General features: G+C 32.0%; 1 protein-coding gene and 1 long non-coding RNA gene across 2 annotated transcripts; both read right to left on the bottom strand.

Moving 5' to 3' along the window:
* Nucleotides 1-10,226: 10,226 nt before the first annotated feature.
* Nucleotides 10,227-11,958, bottom strand: LOC110673151 (expansin-A1). Its single transcript, XM_021836196.2, has 4 exons — nucleotides 11,801-11,958; nucleotides 11,563-11,696; nucleotides 11,148-11,460; nucleotides 10,227-11,028 (listed from the first exon to the last, which is right to left on the bottom strand). Coding segments are annotated over exons 1-4 (756 nt in total). The 5' UTR covers nucleotides 11,803-11,958; the 3' UTR covers nucleotides 10,227-10,721.
* Nucleotides 11,959-18,412: 6,454 nt separating this feature from the next.
* On the bottom strand, nucleotides 18,413-19,962 carry LOC131174398 (uncharacterized). The gene is made up of 2 exons (XR_009144664.1): nucleotides 19,213-19,962; nucleotides 18,413-18,633 (listed from the first exon to the last, which is right to left on the bottom strand). It is a non-coding gene; the product is annotated as an uncharacterized LOC131174398 (long non-coding RNA).
* Nucleotides 19,963-22,048: the final 2,086 nt, after the last annotated feature.

The following is a 22,048-nucleotide window of genomic DNA, read 5'->3' as shown; positions in this document are numbered from 1 at the left end:
AGAAGAGGCACACAACACTATGCAATGGTCCTAACCGTTAGCTGCTTGTTTCAGAATGCGGAAATTTTATTTTGTTTTATTTAATCTTCTTATGTCATGGTAGATAGAGGGCTTGTCCTTCATCTTGTTAGAAAGCTCGTCTTTATGTAACAAAGGCATGTTCGACAATACCATGCGTTCTAGTAAATTCTTAGTTATGCTAGTTGATTGTCAGTTACTTTTAAATATTAATATTTATATAATAATTTAAAGAAAAAATATTTAATAAAAAATAATTATTAAATTAATTATTAAATATAAAAATAATATTATATTTTTTTTAATATAAACATTTATATCAACAATTTGTTAACTAAAGTTGTTCAAAATGATTTTTTTTTTTTTTCTCAATGGATCAAATGAATTTACCAACAGCCTCCATCTCCCAAGGACTTTCTGTGTTTGGAATTGGACCTGATGAAACCTGCAATTAATGGGCAGTTGGAAAGAGTAATAAATATAAAGTGGGAATCTTCTGAACTGGGGCAGTGAAATTTAAGAGCAGGGCTAGACTTTGGAACTCATAACTTGTTGATTTAAATACTGCACCAAAAGAAATGTTGTAACTTGCCCCTACTCTAACTGCCAAGTTGTTATACTACCATAATTGGTACCTTTGGAGAGGAAAAATAAAAAATACATTTAAATTAATTAAATATAATTATATAAAATTTTATTAAAATTATATAATATATTTAAAAACATATATATATAATTCATTTTTATCATAAATTTTATTTGGTATGATTTGATATAATTTTTTATTTCAATTCTTAATAAAAAAAATTAAAACAATAAATATAAATTAGATTCAATATAGTTGGATTTAAGAAAATTCAATTTTTATAGTAATTTTGTCAACTCATAAAAAGAGAGTGCATAGCATAACAATAGGAGCATGCGCATCATATAAATCCTCAGATATTTTAAGGGCTAAGGGTCCCACGAGGTATATCATCGAAGCAAGTATTTCCACGTGGTTAGCAAGTTATGCGGCGACCCACGTGGGTTGTCGTCGAAAAGTAGTTACGTGCCGTAATGCCTATGTCATGCAAAAAAAAAAGGACAGAAAAATAAATAAAAAAGGAAAGAGATTAGGAAGTAATCAGTGGTGGAGACCGAGAAAACCGTCGATTGGTTGGTTAGCAAAGCTGACGCACACGTGGCTCGAGATTTCGGCTCACTCTTGCCAGACTGTCTTCACCCCCCTTTAGTTGAATCATCAATCGACGTGCCGCTTTTTAATTCACAATAATAATAAAAACAAACAAACATTTATTTTATTTTAAGATTAATATAAAAAAAAAATCAATTTTTTATGAAATTATTTTTTAACCTCTCAATTATATTAAAATTAATCCATTAGCCTATTCTATAGTCTCAAAAAAGTTATATACATTAAGTTTATTTTTAATCATGTAGTATAATTTCTTATTAAAATTTATATAGTTAAAAAATATGTATAAAATAATATAATATATTTATTAAAAAATATATTATGAAATGACTTAATTTATATATTTGTTATTTCATATAATTAAATTATAACACACTTAAAATGTCAGTAGTGCGATACGATTAACATATTTTGTGAAATCTACGATGAAAGTAAAAAATATAAGTCAAAATAATATTTAAGAGTCAGTATTAATAATTAAATTTATTAAATTTAATATTATATTATCTATCTTATTTTTAATTTTAAAAAGTTTTAATTATAATCCATAAAACTTTTATAAATATCTATTATATTAAAATTAAATTTATTTTTGATACTTAATATTGTGAATCAAAATTTAAATTAGTAAAAATTATATATTGTTCAACAAAATTTTACTTTAAATAGTTGAATAAAAATATAATAAAGAATTTCTCTAAAGCAAAAAATTACATAGTTTATGCTTTTGGCTTAGTTACATTAATTTTAACTCATATTATATGCAACTCTAACCCCTTATAGTGTAGTAGCCCACGAAGGAATCTGGATAGAATGTTGGCCCACTAAACTATTTCCATTTAGTGCCAATAATCCACCCCAGTACCGACTAAGGATTCGAACCCATGACCTCGGATTTGATACTAATTACAGGATCAAGTGCTTACCACCATGCCAAAAGTTTAAACTTTAGCAGAGTCACAACTCGAACCACTTATAGCATAACAGTCCAAGTAGCATAAGCTGAAAGGATTTAAGTAGAATGCTGGCACACCAAGCTATCTCCATTCAGTGTCAATATTATCGATATTTGGTGTTATCTTATATTTTTATGTAAGAATTGTTAGTTTGATTTTAGTATATCTTGAGTAAGTTATTATGTTTATGTTATTTTATTAATATTTTATTTTAATATTAGTGTTGTTATGTAACACCCTCATGTGAATGTCGTTCTCTGACTAGAATGCCTAGAACTATATTTAAATATTAGTGAGGAGACATAGAATAATGAAATACAAGAAAAGAAAAGACAAGAAAAACAAAAAATAATAATAGCAATGAAATGTAACCAAGTTAAACGAGCCGAGAACCATAGCGATGAGTGACCGCACCAGAAAGTTGCGGCGTAGACCGTTGACTAGCCATGGACCGCGGGAAACCTTGGAAAATATTTTTAGGACTTAAATAAACATCTATTGAAGTATAAATGTCATTAGAAAATGTCAAAGAAAAATTAGTAAGTCAATATAAATAAAAACGAAAATTTAGAAATCGACGGGTCAAGGATTTAATCGGTAACACTAAAAATTTCGAAATACAAACCGAATAAGGGCATTTTAGTCAATTGACACCCCGAGTTAACTTTTGACCTAAAAGTCCATGAAAAATTAGTAGTGTTAAAATTTAATAATGCCAAAAAAAAAAATTAAAGTCAAATGTGTGGAGTAATTAACGGGAATTAAGGGTAAAATGTGGAATAATTAAAAATTTAGATTATTTAAATATTAATTATGTTAGTGGAGCACTATGGGATTATTTAAACTCATTAAGTGGACAGAATTTCCACTAACCAAGTCACCTTCTTCAACCTTTCAAACCCATTGCCGAATTCAAATCTCTCTCCAAACTTCCATTGCCAACTTTCATGCAAAGCTTAATCTCTCCCCTTTCATGCCATAAATCCAATAAGTCCCTTCATGAAAGTTTATCCTCACATCAAGAACAATCCTTAGGCAGCCATTAGGAGAGGAAATAGTGGAATTGTCAAGGGCAGCAAGGGTCACACATATGAGGTAAGTGCAAAGAACCCCCATCCTTCCTTCTTTAAAGTTGATGAGCTTCATGAGGTGAGTTGAATTCTCTTGAAATTTAAGAGAAATGATAAGTCTACACTCCTTCTAATTTCTGGTAGCCTTGAGGAGAGCTAGGTTTAAATGATTTTGAATGATTAAACTTGCTGAATGATGCTTGAGAGTGAATATAGACATGTATGTAGGTTGAATTGTATGTATAATTGAAATTGAAAAATTATTAGGGCTTTAATGTTAATTTGGGGCTGTTTAATTATGATGAAATTTTGATGATGACTTGTTGAAATTGAGACTATTTAATGAGTATTAGAAGTGCCATATATGCTTATTTAGAGTTTGGAAGAAGGAGAATTGCCAAATTGGGAGTGTAAATTCTCTTATGCAGGTTGTGTATTGATGGCAGTACCTAAATTAGGATATAAGTGCAAAATTGTGGACCCAATTGGTATGAGGCCAATGGGGAGTGAAAATAGACACCAAATAGGCCAACTTTCATGTAGAAATATTGCCAAAATTCTGCCTAGAAACTGATCTTAAAAATGACAAAATCCAGATTAGTGACTTGGAAGCCTGAAAATTGACTATTTGGACAGCAATTGGTATTTTGGCCATAACTCACTCAAAATAGGTCCAATTGACCTGAAATTTTTACCATGAATAGTTTAGACATATATCTACAATTCTTATGAAGACACTAACACCCAGAAATGATCATAAGCAAGTCAAATAGCTTGCACAAGTTCGGGTACCAAAACTGGCCGAACCAAAAGTGACCTAAAAATGACCTAAAATTACCATTTTGGTATATTCTATCCAGCATTGGTAAATTGACCATAACTGGGTCTACACAACTCAGAATGACCTGAATTTTTGTCCTGCGTGCAATAAGACATAGACCTACAAGTTTATAGTTTGGACTAAAACACGAAAACCGAGGGAACTAGGTCATCCGGCTAGATCAAATTAGTATACCGAAATCCGGCAAATTGTAATAAAATGCAATATACTTGAAAATGAATTTGGTAACATGTACCAACACTAAAAAGCTATAAAATGTGACATATTGATAACATTAGAATTGACTCACTTAGAGTGCATCAAGGGTCAACATTATAGGTTGACTAATGAAATGAATTAAAGAGAACAGTACCAAGAAAATTTAAATATTAGATTTTATTGTTAGAAATAAATTCATTGAGTACTGAAACACTTTAAATTGTGTGTTTCAGTTGAAAAGAATATTGAAAAGCATAAGAAACACTGAGTCAGGGCCAAGAGGCATATATCAGAGGTTTGTGCACAATAGTTATTTCTTTTGAATTTTTCAATTGAAATAAATTATGATTATTTGTATGTTATTGTTTTAAATTGTGTTTGTGCACAATAATTTTGACTTCTCATTTTCTACTTAAAAATTTAATTGAACATTATAGTTTTAAATTGTGTCAATGCACAATACTTTTATATTCATTGCTTTTACTAGAAAATTTATTTGGAGAAATGAGTTATGAATAATTTTTTATTGTTTTGGCTTTGTGAATATTATTTGGAAATTATTGTGTTGCCTACTTTGCAAATGAAAATTTTGAGATAAAATATGATTTGTGGTTTGTATGAAATATTGTGATTTGGAATTGTTTTGATTCACACTTGGCATGACAATATTACTATGTTCCTCCTCCATTTATAGGGTGAGTATGATTATATTCCTCCTTCTTTAACTTGTTAGTCTGAGGTGAGTGTGGATGAGTACTCATTATTTAGCTAGCTTCCTCCCTCATTGATTTCGATTATTGGGGTGAGTGTGTCTTGTAGTGTTGTACAACACGGCATGTGCGAAAAAAATTGTGTCATGGCCTAAATTGTGTTGTTGATTGGCAACACTGTATTATTCAGTTATTTGATCAAATGGTATTATTGATTGGCAAAACTGTATTATTCAGTTACTTGATCAAATGGTGTTATTGGTTGGCAAAACTGTGTTATTCAATTGTTTGACCAAATTTGTGTTATACGAACTTTGTAAATTGTGAAATGGAATTGTGAATTATTTGATTTGTTAATTATCAATAAAAGATTTATATATCACATTTCAAATTGTTATTGTGTCATGGCCTAAATTGTGTTGTTGATTGGCAACACTGTATTATTCAGTTATTTGATCAAATGGTATTATTGATTGGCAAAACTGTATTATTCAGTTACTTGATCAAATGGTGTTATTGGTTGGCAAAACTGTGTTATTCAATTGTTTGACCAAATTTGTGTTATACGAACTTTGTAAATTGTGAAATGGAATTGTGAATTATTTGATTTGTTAATTATCAATAAAAGATTTATATATCACATTTCAAATTGTTATTGTGCACCACTGAGTAAATTTTACTCAGCGATAGCTTTTTATCGCTGTCCCAAGTAGACAGACTAACAGGGCAGCAGACTAGGCTGCTAATAATATATTAAGAGTTCATCGGGTATATTAAGTATACCATATTTTACATTTTGTATTGTAATGTATGTTCACTGTATGTATATAGTATTCTTAGTTTTGAGCAGTTGTAAATTAAAATTATACATTAAAGTTGTAAACTAAATTTGTAAATTATTTTGGTTTGTAAATATTGTGATATATATATATATTTTTTTTTAGCTTTTGAAAATACTGGAAAATAATTGTGGATTAAGTAGACAAATGGTGAGAAACTTATTGTGTTGATTTGGATGTTGGCGTTTGAGATTGAGAAATATATTTGAAGTGCTTTTTTACAGGTTTTTGAAGAACTGTTTTATTCAAAATACAGATGACACTCTACCAAAATTTTTACAGAAATTATTAATACTTCAAATGTGTTAGCTGTTTCACTTCAGTAAAAGAAACTTTTTAACACCTGTAATAGTGCTCACCACTGTAAAAAGAAGTAAGAAAGGGTTTAAAATCCCTTATAGTGTATTTAATGGGTTATCAGTAGGCAAAGTTTGGTAATTCATTAGGTATACTATGGGATAATGTTATGCCTTACCGAGGGGTAAGGTGTGACATGTTATTTTAATATTAGTAATATTATTTTTATCAATATTTTGATGTTAAAAATGTATAATTGTTTTTATTCTTTTAAAAGAAATACAATAATACTATAATTTTAAGTATAGGAATTGAGAATTGAACTGAATTATAACCGAAACTAGAACTGAAAGCAAAACTAAAAGCAAAACTAAAGTTAGAGCCGAACCGAAACCAAAAGTACTTAAAACTGAAAACCAGAACCGAAATTTAGTTCCTCTTTTGGTTCCAAGAAATGAAAGAATCAAATTTCAACTCTGATTTTGATTCTTACAAAGAATCGAACTAGAAACAAAACCGCATAGCCCTAACAAGAACATTGTAGATCCAAACAAACCCTCACCAAAAAGCCCTTATTTGCAAGAACCACAAAAGGCAAAAGATTATCTACACCTAACCCAGCAAAGGGGAGGGACACCCAATTGCTAGGTTAGGGAAGGATGGTTTCCTCCTACCTAAGGTGGTAGAAGAAGGCTGCAATATTGACAAAAACTACTGGGCATGAACCCTAAAGAAGAAAATAATATAGAGAAAATTCTCTTTATAACTAAAAGAGAGAGCGAGAGACTTGCTTAATGTTGACAACTTTTTTAATTAAGTCAATATGATTTTAGTAGTCAAATGAGAGAAATATTTTAAATCCTTAAAATACCCTCATTCTCTCTCTCTCTCTCTCTCTCTCTCTCTCTCTCTCTTCACCATGTATCCACTTTCCCCTCGTCTCTCTCACTGTATTCTCAATCTAATCCATTTGTCAATTGATTGGCTATTTCATCTCTCTCACTTTCTTATGCACATGCTTCCTAATTGAAGAAATAGGGAAGCAAAACAAATAGAAAACCACCCAATCCTTCTCTAAAACTAGCTTTATCTTTAGGAATGAGGCTTGTTCTCTCATCTCTAAATTCCCAAATTAAGAGGTATGCATTATAGGGCTGTGAATCGAACCAAACCAAAGAACCGTATCGAACCGATAGGAATTATACCCAACCGAATTTATTTTAATACTTTTGTTCTATTATGGTTCTTCACTAAAAACCGAATCGGAACCGTACCGAAATCAAACCGAGAAACGATTTTATATATATGTTTTTTTTATATTTTTTTTAGATGTATTATATACTTTCAATATAATTATATATACTTATATACGTATATATAATTATGAACTAAATATAACTTAATATTACATTTCATTTTTCTATATTTTCTTAATAATTTTAATTATAAATACATTAAATTACCTTATCATTCTTAATTATAAATATACTATTATCTTTTATATATATATATATATATATATATATATATATATATATATATATATATATATATATATATTAATTCTTAATTATATTTGTATCTTATGGTTAAATATTATATGATTAATAAATAGTTAAAATGTATATTATATATACACCTTATAATTAAAGATTATATAATTTAAGTATAGCTAAAAGATATATTATATAATATATTATGTATTAATAACTCAATTCAAAACTTAAATGCTAATTCAAGTATGACTTTTTAAGGAAATAATTACATAAAATTATTTTAAGAAATAAGAACCGAAATGAAATCGTACCGAACCGAACCGAAATCAAAGAACCGAGAACTATACCGAATTGAAATCAAAATAACGAAAAACCGAACTGGAACCGTACTGAAATTTCGAAATTCCAGTTCGGTTACAATTCCTAGACAAATCCCAAACTGAACTGAAACTGAACATCCGTAATCCATTAGGTCTTTCACCCCTTAAATGCATTTTTCCCTTTTCAGATTGGGTTTTTGAAAATCTACTTGTGTTTTAAATTTTTAGGCACCCAAGACTTTGTTCAATTTTGTGGGCGATGTTGAAAAAGTGTATTTGCTTCAAGGAGCAAAAAGTGATGGTAGATCAACTTCCAAGCTGCCCGTAACCACCACCACGAAAATTGCTTATATCCGTAGAAACACCTCTTCAATGCCGCCTCAATTTCCTAAAACTCTTGAAGTTACATGATTTCATTATCTTTACTAGCACCTTCAATCGAAAACCGAAAGCCTCCGTTTCATCTAGCGATTGCATGAGCAACTCCTTTCCATTCTCAAACTAGTCCCAAGCACTCTTCCAATAACATCCTTGTCGATTTTGTGTATTGACCTCTTTTTTTTCTTCTTTTTTATACGTACTCTCTCTTGATTAGCATTTTTATGTGTTATTGATTCTTGGGTTGTATTGATCTTTTTAATTTTGTTGATTAACATTGGATTCATCCCTCACGTCTATGTTGCCACTTCTCTTCTCCATGCTTATGTTGTATAATGCTCGTCTTTGTTTGATGAAATGCCTGAAAATAACACAATTACATGGAATACAATAATCACATGGTATTAAGGCCAGGGAACTGTTTTATCAAGTTGCATAAACTTGGGTTCTCTTTGCATTGCTAGTTGGGAAATCAATTCATCAAGAATCTGGCTGGGAGCAATATGGATTTCATTAGGTCTGAGAGATTGAGTGTGAGAGATGTCGAGAGAGAGTGACAATTTTTAAGAGATTTCTTAGGGGCACAACAAATATTTCATCATCCACTAATGGCATTTTGTGAATTTATTGGTCAGAGTAACTTTCAATTTGATAGAGTTAAATTACAGACTAAAATCATTAACTTTTAAAAATCAAGCAATATATATATATTAATTTTAACATAATTCAAAAACTAAAAATAATTTATCTTTTTTTAGTAGTAAATTTTTTACTATTTTATAGAAAAAAAATAAATTTTGACAGCTACAAGAGTTTTTTTTTTTTGGGATAAATACCGCATTTTTTTATTAAAAAAGAAAAAAAAGTCATGAAAATCAAATTCATAAGTGGCAAAAAGAAACTACTTGGAAAATAATTATGTTTCTATAGTTTATTAACTAAAAATTAATTAATAAATTTTAACTTAATGGTATTAGATTCGTGCATTCAAATTTCAATTAGAATCAATTATAGGAAAAAAAAGTGGGATGTTAAGTTAAAATTATGTAAAGTTGATGGCTTCGAAGAACATGTTACAAACAGAACCAGATGGAAATTTCTGAAGATGAGATGAGGTATCTGGAATTTCCTTTGTCACTCTTTTTCTACACCTGCAACAGAGAAGAAACCATCCATTTATTATCCTGAAAACCCAATTTGTCACTCTTTTTCTACACCTGCAATAAAGAAGAAACCATCCATTTATTATCTTGAAAACGCAATTGGACCATTCTTTGGAGTTTCAATCTGATGAGGGGATTGATGATATGGGGAATTGATTCACATGAGATTTTTTTCAGAACTGAAAAATAATATTAAATTGGTAAACATATTTTTTTATTTTTATGTTGAGCTTATCTCAGATTCTCTTGTTGGTATTTGGAAACAGTTATGAATCTGAAAGGAAATCTGCATAGGAAGGGACCTCAGAAGCTAATGGACAAGACATTCACAAGGACATCGATATGAATTGTGTTTGAATCCAGTCCTCCATACCTTCGAACAAAGTACATAACTAACAAATATCATTTATTCAATCATCACTTTAAAAATATTTTATTGGATATTTTAAAACAATATATTATTTTTAGTAAATTTAGATAATCGATTCTTAAGAAGGAAAGTAGGCATACGCATGTTCTCTTGGTAATTCTGTGGCTTGCAATACATGGAGTTGATATTATTATTATTATTATTATTAGGATGAAGAGTTGGACCTTCCACATGCGTGGGTTTTTTTCTATTGAATTAGCTGCTGCTTTAGCCTGAAAGGATGGCTGTGAAGAAGGCATTTAGACCCAATTGACCCCAAAAGATAATGAAGCTTCCAACTTCCAAGCTAAAGAAAAAACAACAAACACCAAATTTAATATATATTTTCACTCCCATTACTAGCAGAAATTGGAGATCTACACTCTCATATAGTTCAAACTTAAATATAGCAACTGAGGGGCGTTGATTCCTCCCAAAGTTGATTACAATGACAAAAAAAAAAAGGCATCCAATGGGATAAAAAAAAATATTCAAATGCTAGTGGCGGGTGGTAAGAGTCCACCTCTGCCATCTTCTGCCTTATTACAGCAGAAGAAAAAATGAGAAGACCGCCAACACTAATATAAAAGGTCCCTCCAAGTGTAGGACACCCTCCAAAGAGTGACCTAACTATTACCTCAAAATGAGGGAAAGGGCAACTTAAAATAAGCCCTAATACTCATTTTGACCCAGGAGGCCAAACACTGACCTCCCGGACTCAGTATTATATATTATATATATAGCCTAACCTCACACTAATATTACTTTTGATACCCCAAGTATATAAAAGTAAAACCCTAGGCTGAAGGGCATATGTGGCATAGTACCCTAGCGGAATTGGCCGCCAGAGAAGGTCTGCCCAAAGGACCAGTTTGGAGGAGCAACATTATAGGAGACCACGCTACGGCCATCGCTGGTGGTGACCTTAAATGAGAGGCTTTGTCCGTTCATAAGACTGTTGCTCTGCCAGTTTTGGCCCCAGTTTCTTGACATTGGTTGCCAACCGGTTCTGGACCCCTTGATGGCTACAGCATGCACATCACCAGCACCTCCAACGTTAGTGATTAGAACCAGGTTGAAGTAGGAGTGGCCATTGACTGTGAACCTTATGCCTCCTGTCCTCCTGCAGGGTACCCTATAAAAACCAACCACCAAAGTAAATTTGTTAGAGGCCCAATTAGCAAAAAAAAGCTGAAATTAGCTTCAGAAGAACAAAATTTAAGAGCTAATATCAAGCTAAGAAGAACAAAATACCTTCTGTAGGCCACAGGAACAATTCCAGCTCTGTATTGAGCAATATGCTGGAAGACAGGCTGGGAGAGGTCAAAGTGTTGCTGAGGAGGGTTGCACCAACCCCCTGCATTGTTAGGCAGAGCATTGTTTGGAGGGCAGAAATTGGTGGCTGTGACCACAATGGAGCCAGGCAGGCACCATTTAGGGTCATTCACACACCTAATCTCGTAGCAAGATCCACAGCTCAACCCATTGTTGAACAGAGCAGTGCTCAAAGCTGCAGTGTTCGTCCCATACCCCTGGCTGTACAGGTTTCCATAACCACAAGCTCCACCTGCAATTTTTACCAAAAACAACAAAATTAGTCAAATGGGGGTATCTAAAAAGGCATAAACTTCAAAAAAAAAAATTCTTCATTGATGCATAATGTCCATACCCATTGTGCCAGAAGCATCACCACCTCCATAGAAGGTAGCATGAGCATTAATCCAGCCACCACCACCATAACCATTGACAGAAGAGACCATAGCAAGCAAACCCACAAATATAACTCCAACAAGAGCCATTTTCCTGCACAAGAAAGTGAACCATTTCATTAGCATTTTTCTTTTTTACGGGCTCATTGAAGGAAAAGTAGAAAAGAAAACGCAAGGGAAGAGAGACAAGATGATTACATGAAGTCTGGATCTTGGAAAGGAAGAGCTAGTAAATACAGAGAAAATGTGAAGCAGCTGAGTGAAGAAAGGTTGGATCGGGTGAGGTGGAATTTATAGAAATTTGGGAGAGGGACATGACCTTCAGAAATTAGCCACCGTTAATACTCGCAACTAACAGCTGGGGACCATAAACCGCTAGCCATGGTATGAAAAGTAGTTTTTTAATACTGAAAATTATAAATAAATTTAATATTTATAAAAAAATAAAAAATAAAAAAAAAAGCAGCTGCAGAAGCATGTGAGCTTTGAAAAGCTGTTTATGGCTTAAAATTAAAAGCGTGTGGTTTTGTAGCTTTCCTAATGGAAAATTCACTAAATCCAAGCAAGGCATGGGTGGTTTTCTCTCTTTCCCTTCGATGTTCAACAAACATCCATACCCACATGCAAGCAAGCCCATTTTCTCTCTATTATCTTCTAAAAAAGAAAAAAAAAATCTGAAAATCACAAATTTAACCCATTAATCAATACATCTCTAAAATTTAAACAAAATTTCAAATGGAAATCTCGTTTCCCACTAGTTTTTTAACCAAAACAATTCCTGATTTCTGTGTAATTAATATACATTTTTCATTTGTGATCCCTTTCAGATTTAAAATGTGACATATTGGTAGAGCAACCTCTTCATCTCTAGCACATGCCCATGAAGCATATTCTCCAAGTGAGCAGCCGTCTATTAGGACTTGGACAATGAGGCTCAATTTAATGCCGAATCTCTTTAGGTAAAAGAATTAAATGAATTTCTTTGACTATATTTTTTTTTTCCTTTATCCTCTCCTCCATTCATTGTGTGGGTGCAAGTGCCATAGGCGATTCATATATGCACGTATAATAAAATTAAACGAATATAACACGTGTATTTTAAACACACTTGTATGATCAAGTTGAATTTGAGCTCAATAATATTTGATTAATTATAGTAACTAGTGGAAATAATTTCTTATTAATTGACAGATTAACTGAATAATCAGAAGCCAACACGGAAGTTGGTGGCAGAAAATATGATATCACATGGTCACGTAGCCGGCTGGCTGGATTTCATCGTTAATGTCTAATCACATCGTTATTTGAGTTTTTTATTTATCGGCATAAAGATCTGCCACACTATCCTTAACTTAGATTCTGATACTGATTTATGAAATAAGACGTCCGAGATTTTCGGTAGAGTATCCTATCAAATCAACTTAATTAATTTCTGTAGACTGTAATCAAGTCCACGTGTATCGGCCCGCTTGCGGAAAGCTTCATCTCTCTCTCTCTCTCTCTCTCTCTCTCTACACAACATCTCCTGCTGTTTACTTAGCTTGAAGGATGGATTTTGACCATTTTTAGCCATTAATCAATCAATTAAATTATTTAATTGAATAAGAGCAGAGCAGTTTGCAGAGAATGGGCACGCCAGCCCAAATTTCAAGTGAAACTCGTGCCAGGTCAAATCCCAATTTTGCACCACTCCCCAGAGGGTCAAAAGTAAAAAGTAAAAAAAATATATTCTTTTTTAATTTGGTAATTAATTAAAAAAAAAATCTGGATGTGTGCGAGAGACAATTTGAATAGATTATGTTGACCAAAATTGTAGATGAAAAAATTTGAAGCGGAAGGGCAGGTTTAAAAGTAAGTGGAATTTGGGTCGTCAGCTAAGGCTCAGCCTGAAAGCGTTCTCTTGAGTTTTTACTGGCGGCACAGCGGCTGCACAGGCACTCCTTTTGGCTCCTATTCAAAAATCAAAATCCATTTTCCCACTCTCTCTTTCACTTTTATTTCGTAATTAATGTGGGTGGCAGTGGTACAATTACATTTACACTTTTTGTGTTTCATCGCTTTTGCTTAGATTTTTTGTGTGTATTGCTGCAATCTATATTTACTCTTGATGATTTGATCTTTTGATGCCTTTGTTTAAGTAATGTACTGAAATTTTAAGTTTTTTTATTTGATATGTTCACTTTTGAAATGGAATAAATGATTTCTTGAAGTGAAACTAAAGATTAAAAAAAAAAAAAAGAAGAAATTTGATGAATCAAACTAATTAAATTGGATTGATTTGATTTCATTTAGTTTTTCACTTTAATTAGTTTGGTTTAATTTATATTTTTCTTATGTTTAATTTATTTAATTTTATGGCGTTCAAACAAAATTGAATTGAACCATTGGCACTCACTCATAATCAAAATTAATTTTTCTTCCTGTCCATCAAATTTTTAAAATTATTTTAGAATTTTTCTTACTTTTTTCTAATATATGTTTATTTAGATTTTAATCAGTGAAAATTTTATTTTTAAAATAAAATAGAAAAATATTGCATTGTTAAAACAAAGACCTAATTAAGTTAGGTTTACGAGTTATAACTCGACCTACGAAATCTCTCACCAGAGCTTCAATTTTTGCGTTTTCAGATGCTATAAGTTCATTTGGGATAGGCTAACAAATAGAGGTGAGTCTTAATGCGATCAGAGTATGTGCAACAAGATTAGAGCAGAAAAATTTGCGGCTTTCCATTAGAGTTAAAGGGAATTTTATATTTTTGCTATAATTAACGATTAATTTGATAGAGGGATTAAATTATAAATTTTGTCAAACTTCAAAAATTAATTTATAATTTATCTATTGAAATTTATGAATAAAATGTAGTTGTAATTTTAAAAGGTTTGATTTAATTATTTAAAATTAAAAAAATTGGTTAAAATAATAACAAATTCAAAGTTTATAATATGTGTGTTAATCAATGTATCCAAATGAAATATATATATATATATATATTAAAATGTCAATTCGAATGGGTTGTAATCCATAATAGATATGACTGATCCAAGACAATGGTATGTTAATGATAAACATTAGATTATGACTTGATTTTGACCTTATGTCTTACTACGTGTCCAAATCATATTAACATAAACTTCCTAACCGTGGCAAGTATAAGAGAATTTCTATAAGCAGTTAGCCTTTAACTTAGAATTTCAATTTTAATCAGAAATAAATAAATAAATAACAAATTCTATTACATTCTGTTGGACCCATTAGAGAATTAAAAATTAAAATTAATAAAATTTCATTTTATTTGAATTTAAATGATTTATAAAATTGATAATTTAATTTAATAATTTATATTACTCTAAATAATTCAAATATTTCAAACCGATGGACTTGTTTATCATATCCATTAAAAATCATCTCATTAATTTTCTTGTCAAGATATATAATAGAAATTTGGAATAATTCATATTGAATTTCTAAATTTTAATACAAAATTTTATTGTATATTTTCTGATCTTAGATGTAAAGTTGACCCATTTTGATATGGATTATTATTATTATTATTATTATTATTATTATTATTATTATTATTATTATTATTATTATTATTATTATTGTTATTTAAAAAAAAAATCGCTAAGTGCTCCTCGCGTGCCAAAATGTCCTCTCTGCTTTATGTGTCACCTCCCCATGTGCTGATGTTGTTAAAAAGTGATCATGATGAAATCCACCCACTTAAATTCCAACATATAATAATAATAATAATAATAATAATAATAATAATAAGAATCAAATTAATTGAATTCAAAATAAAAAGGGAAGCACAGAAAATCCCAGGTGGGATGTGATTTTGAGTGCTGTCTTCGTTCACTATTCAATTTGATGGACAGAGAATAAAGCTTCAAAAAATTACTATGTCTATTCCACATTCTCAAAGAGGGTACATCTCAATCTACACAAAACCTAATCAAATCTAACCAATTTATTTACTTCCGATTCTTCTATTCTAATTTCTAATATCATGTTGTTGTTGTTGTTGTACTTCCATTTGGGACAAGGTAAGAGGCATAAATATAAAAATCTTTTTTAAACTAACATTTTGAGTTGAGTTAAATTCATTTTATTTTGTATACATAATTGTAAAACCTACTCTTGTTCCGATATTGAGCTATATAGAGATATTCATACCTGTAAATTTTATTTTGCATCATTCTTCATCTTTATCTTCGATTGGGATGGAAACTTACTTGTTGAGAATAGAATGAGGCAGATTTTTTTGAAGACATTTTTTTATTTTAATTTATTGGAATATAATATAAATTTATTTATTAAATAATAAATTATAAGTTTTAAATATAATTTTAATAATATATATATTTTTTAAATGATAAAGTATTAGTATTTAAATATATAAAAATAAATTAATTTTTAATAAAAAAATAATAATATATTATTATCAGAGTGAGGATACCTCCTTATCTCATCTTGTATGATATCTTAGATTAGGATAGCATCGAAAAAAATTGATTAAGTATATGGCAAATCAAATAGAGTCTGAAAACAATTGTTATTCCTAAATAAAGAAAGGACATTTACTTATACAAAAGAACATATGAAAGGGAAAAAAAAAATTTAAGCCCATGATCAATGGAGATGCTGTCTAAAAAAAAGAGAGGGGTGTATCTCCAATTAGATTTGTGTTGTGTCTTTAACTACCTTAGGCAGCTTAGCTAAACCCACCTAATTAACCAACTGAAAACACCTTTTAGTTGCTTTTTGTACTTAAAATTAGAATAATGCAGCACTCTCCTCCTTTTGGAGAAGATGGAATCATCATCTTTTCAATATGTTTAGGTTTGCTTATTGTTTAGGTGATGCTTTTTGGAGGCTTCTCTCAAGGGCTATAATTAATTAGCCCTTTTAATTCCATTTCCACTTCAACAAGTAAAGAATAAAGTTATTGGAATGGAAGATTAGTGGAATGATTGTCCAATGAGGATCCTTTGATTTAATCAGAAAACTCTTTCTGATTTTTGGAAGGTTAAGTCACTTGAAATGTTGCTGATACTAAATAATAGATTGTTATATGATTCTCACTTATTCATATTCTCTTTTTGTTTTATTTTTTTCATGAATTTAAAGGAAATATCAGCCATTATAATTATAATTTTTAATATTTTATACTTTGAAATACTCATTTAATCTTCATTTGATTTGTGGCTATAATTTATATATAGAAAATATTTTTTATATAAATTATTTTTTATAAAAATATTTTGTACTATTTAATTATAATGTTAAATTAATAGTGTGTTTATGTTATACATGTATAAATGTTTTTATATTTTAATAAAATTATAAAAACTTTAAAAATTACTTTCTTTTTTAAAAAGAAAAAGTTATTTTTTAAAAAAATAATTTATTTTTTTTACTAGAAATATTGTTCATTGATATATTTTTTAAGAGCAAGTACACTTTAATATCCTGTGATTTGCTCATTTTGTTAATAGGTGCCTAAGGTTTTTTTTTTTTTTTTAACATTTAAAGATTTGTATTATTACACTATTAGCATTTAAGGATAAAACAGCTAAATAACATTAAAATATGATAATGTGGCAAATCTTTTCACACTCTTAAGTTAGTGTGATAAGTAAACCTCACTTATTTGACTTGTATACCAGTCTACCTGTTGATTTTCTCATAATAGGAGATAAATGTTAGCATATTTTATATTTTCTTATTCTTTCTAATTTAGTATTGATAGATGACATAATTATATAGCTAAATAGGTGAGATTTATTTGTCATATCAGCTTAAGAATATAAAGAGACTTAACACGTCAGTATATATTAACATTGTTTAATAATTTTATCCTTAAATATTAATAGTATAACAACACAAACCTTTTATATATATATATATATATATATATATATATATATATATATATATATATATATATAAACCTTAAATCCCTATTAATAAAATACGCAAATAATGCACTTCATTAAAAAAATATAAAGAATATTTTCCACAAAATAAATGTAGCCTAAAACTTTAAAATTTTGATTCATGGGATTTTTTGGGACGCATTGATTAATTACACACTAACTGTAATCGGGTGGCCATGAAAAAAAAAAAAAAAAAAAACAGTAGCTCATTGGATTGGCAAATTTCCATTTAAAGTATGAACCACAAGTTAATTAAAATATTTCTTTTAATTCATTTTTTTTTTATGATGATCAATAATTATTTTCTTTCAGTATCACACAATATGTGATTTAACGTGCAATTCAATTTATACAATTACATGTCACCTAATTAATATATTTCACATGTTCTAACTATTGAAAATTTAAGGTTTGTTTAATTTAAATAATTGGATACAACTAATAATAATTATGCATCTTATAAAATTTTATCTAACTTTTATAATATATAAAATGACTAATAAATGAATATATCATATGATTATTAATTTATTATATTATATATATCAATATTATAATAAATTTAATTATTATTTATAATATTATTATATTTATCAATATTATAATGTGGTATTTGTCACGACCCAACCTATGGGCCGGACCGGCACTAGGACCTGGGCCAGCTTAAAGCCCCCCGAGGCCCGTAGTAAGCCTAACTGTTCATTAACCCAACTCTAAGACCCATTTGGGCCCAATATCAAGAAAACAAACGGACAGAGTCCGGCCATGAAATGGACTTACCAACGGGGAGTTTTCGACTCACCCGACCTGTAAACACAATATATAGTCAATTGGGGAGCTCAGCTCACCCTCCACATACTCATCAACATAATAATAAATGGGAGCTCAGCTCCCTCATCCAATCCATCAAACAGACATAGAATATTAAGTTTACAGGTCCAACATGATAATAATATTACAGACCAAATTCAAATAATTACTGCTAACACATGCGGAAATTCTAGGAGTACATAAAATTACACAAATATCGATAAACAACCTGCGAAGTATAAAAGCAGGTTAACCCAGAATAAAATATCCTCCTGCGGCCTGTAAAAATTTTTGAACAGGAGTGAGCGTTCGACTCAGAGAGTAAAATATCAATTTTAACCATAATCTCTATAACTATCTGTAACTAATGCACCCTGTAGAGTGAAATGCAACATCAACATCATATTCACATCATAGCATCAAAAAGGTAATTTGGAGCACTCACGCACCCTGTAGCATCAATCATAATATATTGGGAGCTGATCCCCTATCTGACTCTCTTAAATCCAACCTGGTGCCAGCGAAGAACTCAAGCCGGACTTTCGCTTAATAAACCAAATCGAGGGTCCCAGCGAAGAACTCAAGCCGTGACTACCCCTCGAAGGAACGGGTCCCAGCGAAGAACTCAAGCCGTGACTACCCCGTCCTATCCATAGTCCACACCACATCACACGCACGCCAACGCACGCACACTGCTCCAAATTACCACAACAACACTCATGGCACATTAACAGTTATGAATGCAACATAAATCGTGCCTAGAGTTTAACTACATAAATATATGCATATAAGTGATGTATGGGCATGCTGAACATATAATAATATCGAAATTACAATTAAAATTAATATTTTACTCACAAACTTGACGACAAATTACTGTGGCGGCTGGGCGGAGGAAGAAGGCTGTCCCGGCTCACCTTTGCCGATTCCGACTTCGGGAACGCGCTCGGGATGCCTGACAATGGTGGGGTAGCCAAAACCTAGATCCAATTCGGAGACTTTTCCGGTAGCTGGTCTGTCTGGCCGGAAATTCACAGATCCGGACAACTGTCGAATTTCCGCGAATTGAGGATACCTACACGAAGCCCAATAATAATATATAAAAAAATCAGGGGTGTTACATTCTTCCCCCCTTACAGAAAATTCGTCCTCGAATTTTACACAAGGCAGAATAAAGCACATGATTATACATTGAACAGATAAGGGTACTTGCTACGCATGTCCCGTTCTAACTCCCAAGTGCACTCTTCCACTGACTGACTCCTCCACAAAACCTTAACCATAGGGATCTGTTTTGATCTTAGCTGTCTCACTTGGTAGTCCACTATGGCTACAGGTTGCTCCTCAAAGGTCAAGTTCTCTTTTAGCTCTATTACATCCTGCCGTAGTATATGGGGAGGATCTGGGATGTACTTCCTGAGCATGGAGATGTGAAATACGGGATGAACGTGAGAAAGGTTGGGTGGTAGTTCCAACCGGTAGACAACTGCTCCAACTCTATCAGTAACCTCAAAAGGTCCAATATACCGAGGTGCAAACTTGCCCTTCTTTCCAAATATCACGACTCCCTTCATTGGAGAAACCTTCAGGAATACATAGTCGCCCACTGCAAACTCCACATCCCTCCGTCTGGGGTCTGCATAACTCTTACACTCACTGAAAGTTTTCAATCGTTCCCTGATTAAAGGAACTATCTCTGAAGTGTACTGCACTAGGTCTACATCATGCACCTTCGCTTCCCCCATTTTCGTCCAACACAGAGGAGACCTACACTTTCTTCCATATAGTGCCTCATAGGGTGGCATCCCTATGCTGGAGTGATAACGGTTGTTGTAGGCAAACTCCACCAAAGCTAGTTGATCATCCCATCGACCTCCAAAATCCAAAACACTCATGCGAAGCATGTCTTCCAGTGTTTGGATTGTCCTTTCTGAATTTGTCTGCATGCGAGGGTGGAAAGCCGTACTGAAGTTCAACTGTGTGCCAAGTGCCTCCTGCAATTTTCTCCAAAACCGAGAAGTGAACTGGGGCCCTCTGTCAGATATTATGAAAGTCGAAACTTCATGCAATCTGATTATTTCTCGAATGTAGATCCCGGCGTACTGTGCCACAGAGTATGTAGTCTTTACAGGCAAGAAGTGAGCTGATTTGGTTAAACGGTCTACAATCACCCATATCGAATCATATCCTCGCGTGGTACGAGGCAACCCAGTCACAAAATCCATAGTGATCATTTCCCACTTCCATTCTGGGATAGGGAGCTCTTGCAACTTCCCTGACGGTCTCTGATGTTGAAACTTCACCTTCTGACAAGTCAAGCACTTGGACACAAAGTCTGCTATGTCTCTCTTCATGCCATTCCACCAGTAGCTATCTTTCACATCATGGTACATTTTGGTGGAACCTGGGTGGACATTGTACAGTGTATAGTGTGCCTCTCGCATGATTTCATCTCTGAGATTGTCCACATCGGGCACACATATCCTAGAACCTTGCACTAGGGCACCATCATTGGCAAATCCAAACTCAAGACCTTCACCTTCTTTGTACTCTTTCTATGATCTTCATTAATTGTTGGTCTCTGTATTGGGAAACTCTAACTCTATCTCGCAAGTCTGGCCTCACTGAAAAATGAGCCAACAAGACCTCCTCATCTGAAAGATCTAGGATTAAACCTTGATCCATCAACTCATGTACTTCCTGAATCAACGGTCTCTTCTCTGCTGAAATGTGCGCCAAACTGCCAGAAGATTTTCTACTTAAAGCATCTGCTACTACATTGGCCTTCCCAGGGTGGTACTGGATGGTGCAATCATAGTCTTCCAGAAGCTCCATCCATCTCCTCTGTCTCAAGTTTAAATCCCTCTGTTGGAAGATGTACTTCAAACTCTTATGGTCGGTGTATATCTCTCACACTTCACCATACAGGTAGTGTCTCCAGATTTTTAGTGCAAAGACTACAGCCGCCATTTCCAAATCATGGGTGGGATAGTTCTGCTCATACCTCTTCAGCTACCTTGAAGCATAAGCCACTACTTTTCCATCCGCATCAAAACACACCCTAGGCCAACTCTGGAGGCGTCATAGTACACGGTGTATCCTTCATCGCTCATAGGTAGTGTTAACACCGGGGCAGTGGTTAGACACTCCTTATCCTCATCATTATAACTGACTCTATCGAGCTCTCTTCCTGTCCTTTGCATCTTATCCACTTCCCTTTTCCTATTTTTGGTATTGTTGGTATCTTTTCAACCTGCTGTACTTATTCCTTAATTTTAGTCCTATCTCATCCTTACACCTTTTCCTTCAAAGATGTCTATCCCATCATCAACTTTAACTTTCTTTTTATTTCTTAGTCTTATCTTGATTACTAGTTTCATTACTTTGAGAATTCTAACCCTATGATTTACTCCTACCAGCACATTCTTCACCTTATGTAACACTTATAATTACCCATAGAAAAAAAAATTTTTTTTTTTTTCTTGTATCCCCTTTTTTCCAACTTAACTATCAGAACATTATCATTCCCTATCAGCCTTAGTAGGAAATTGCTTATCCTGGATGAATATGAGCCCCATAAACTATAAGTTCCATCTGAACTAACACGATCAGTAGGAAATATGTGTCATGCCTTAATTCCAAACAAGATACTTCACGTGTTCATTCTCCTTAATATAATCATATATACTGCCCA

The sequence above is a fragment of the Hevea brasiliensis genome, chromosome 2 (genome assembly GCF_030052815.1).
Source record: "Hevea brasiliensis isolate MT/VB/25A 57/8 chromosome 2, ASM3005281v1, whole genome shotgun sequence".
NCBI lineage: Eukaryota > Viridiplantae > Streptophyta > Magnoliopsida > Malpighiales > Euphorbiaceae > Hevea > Hevea brasiliensis.
This window is presented reverse-complemented; position numbering and strand designations above follow the sequence as displayed.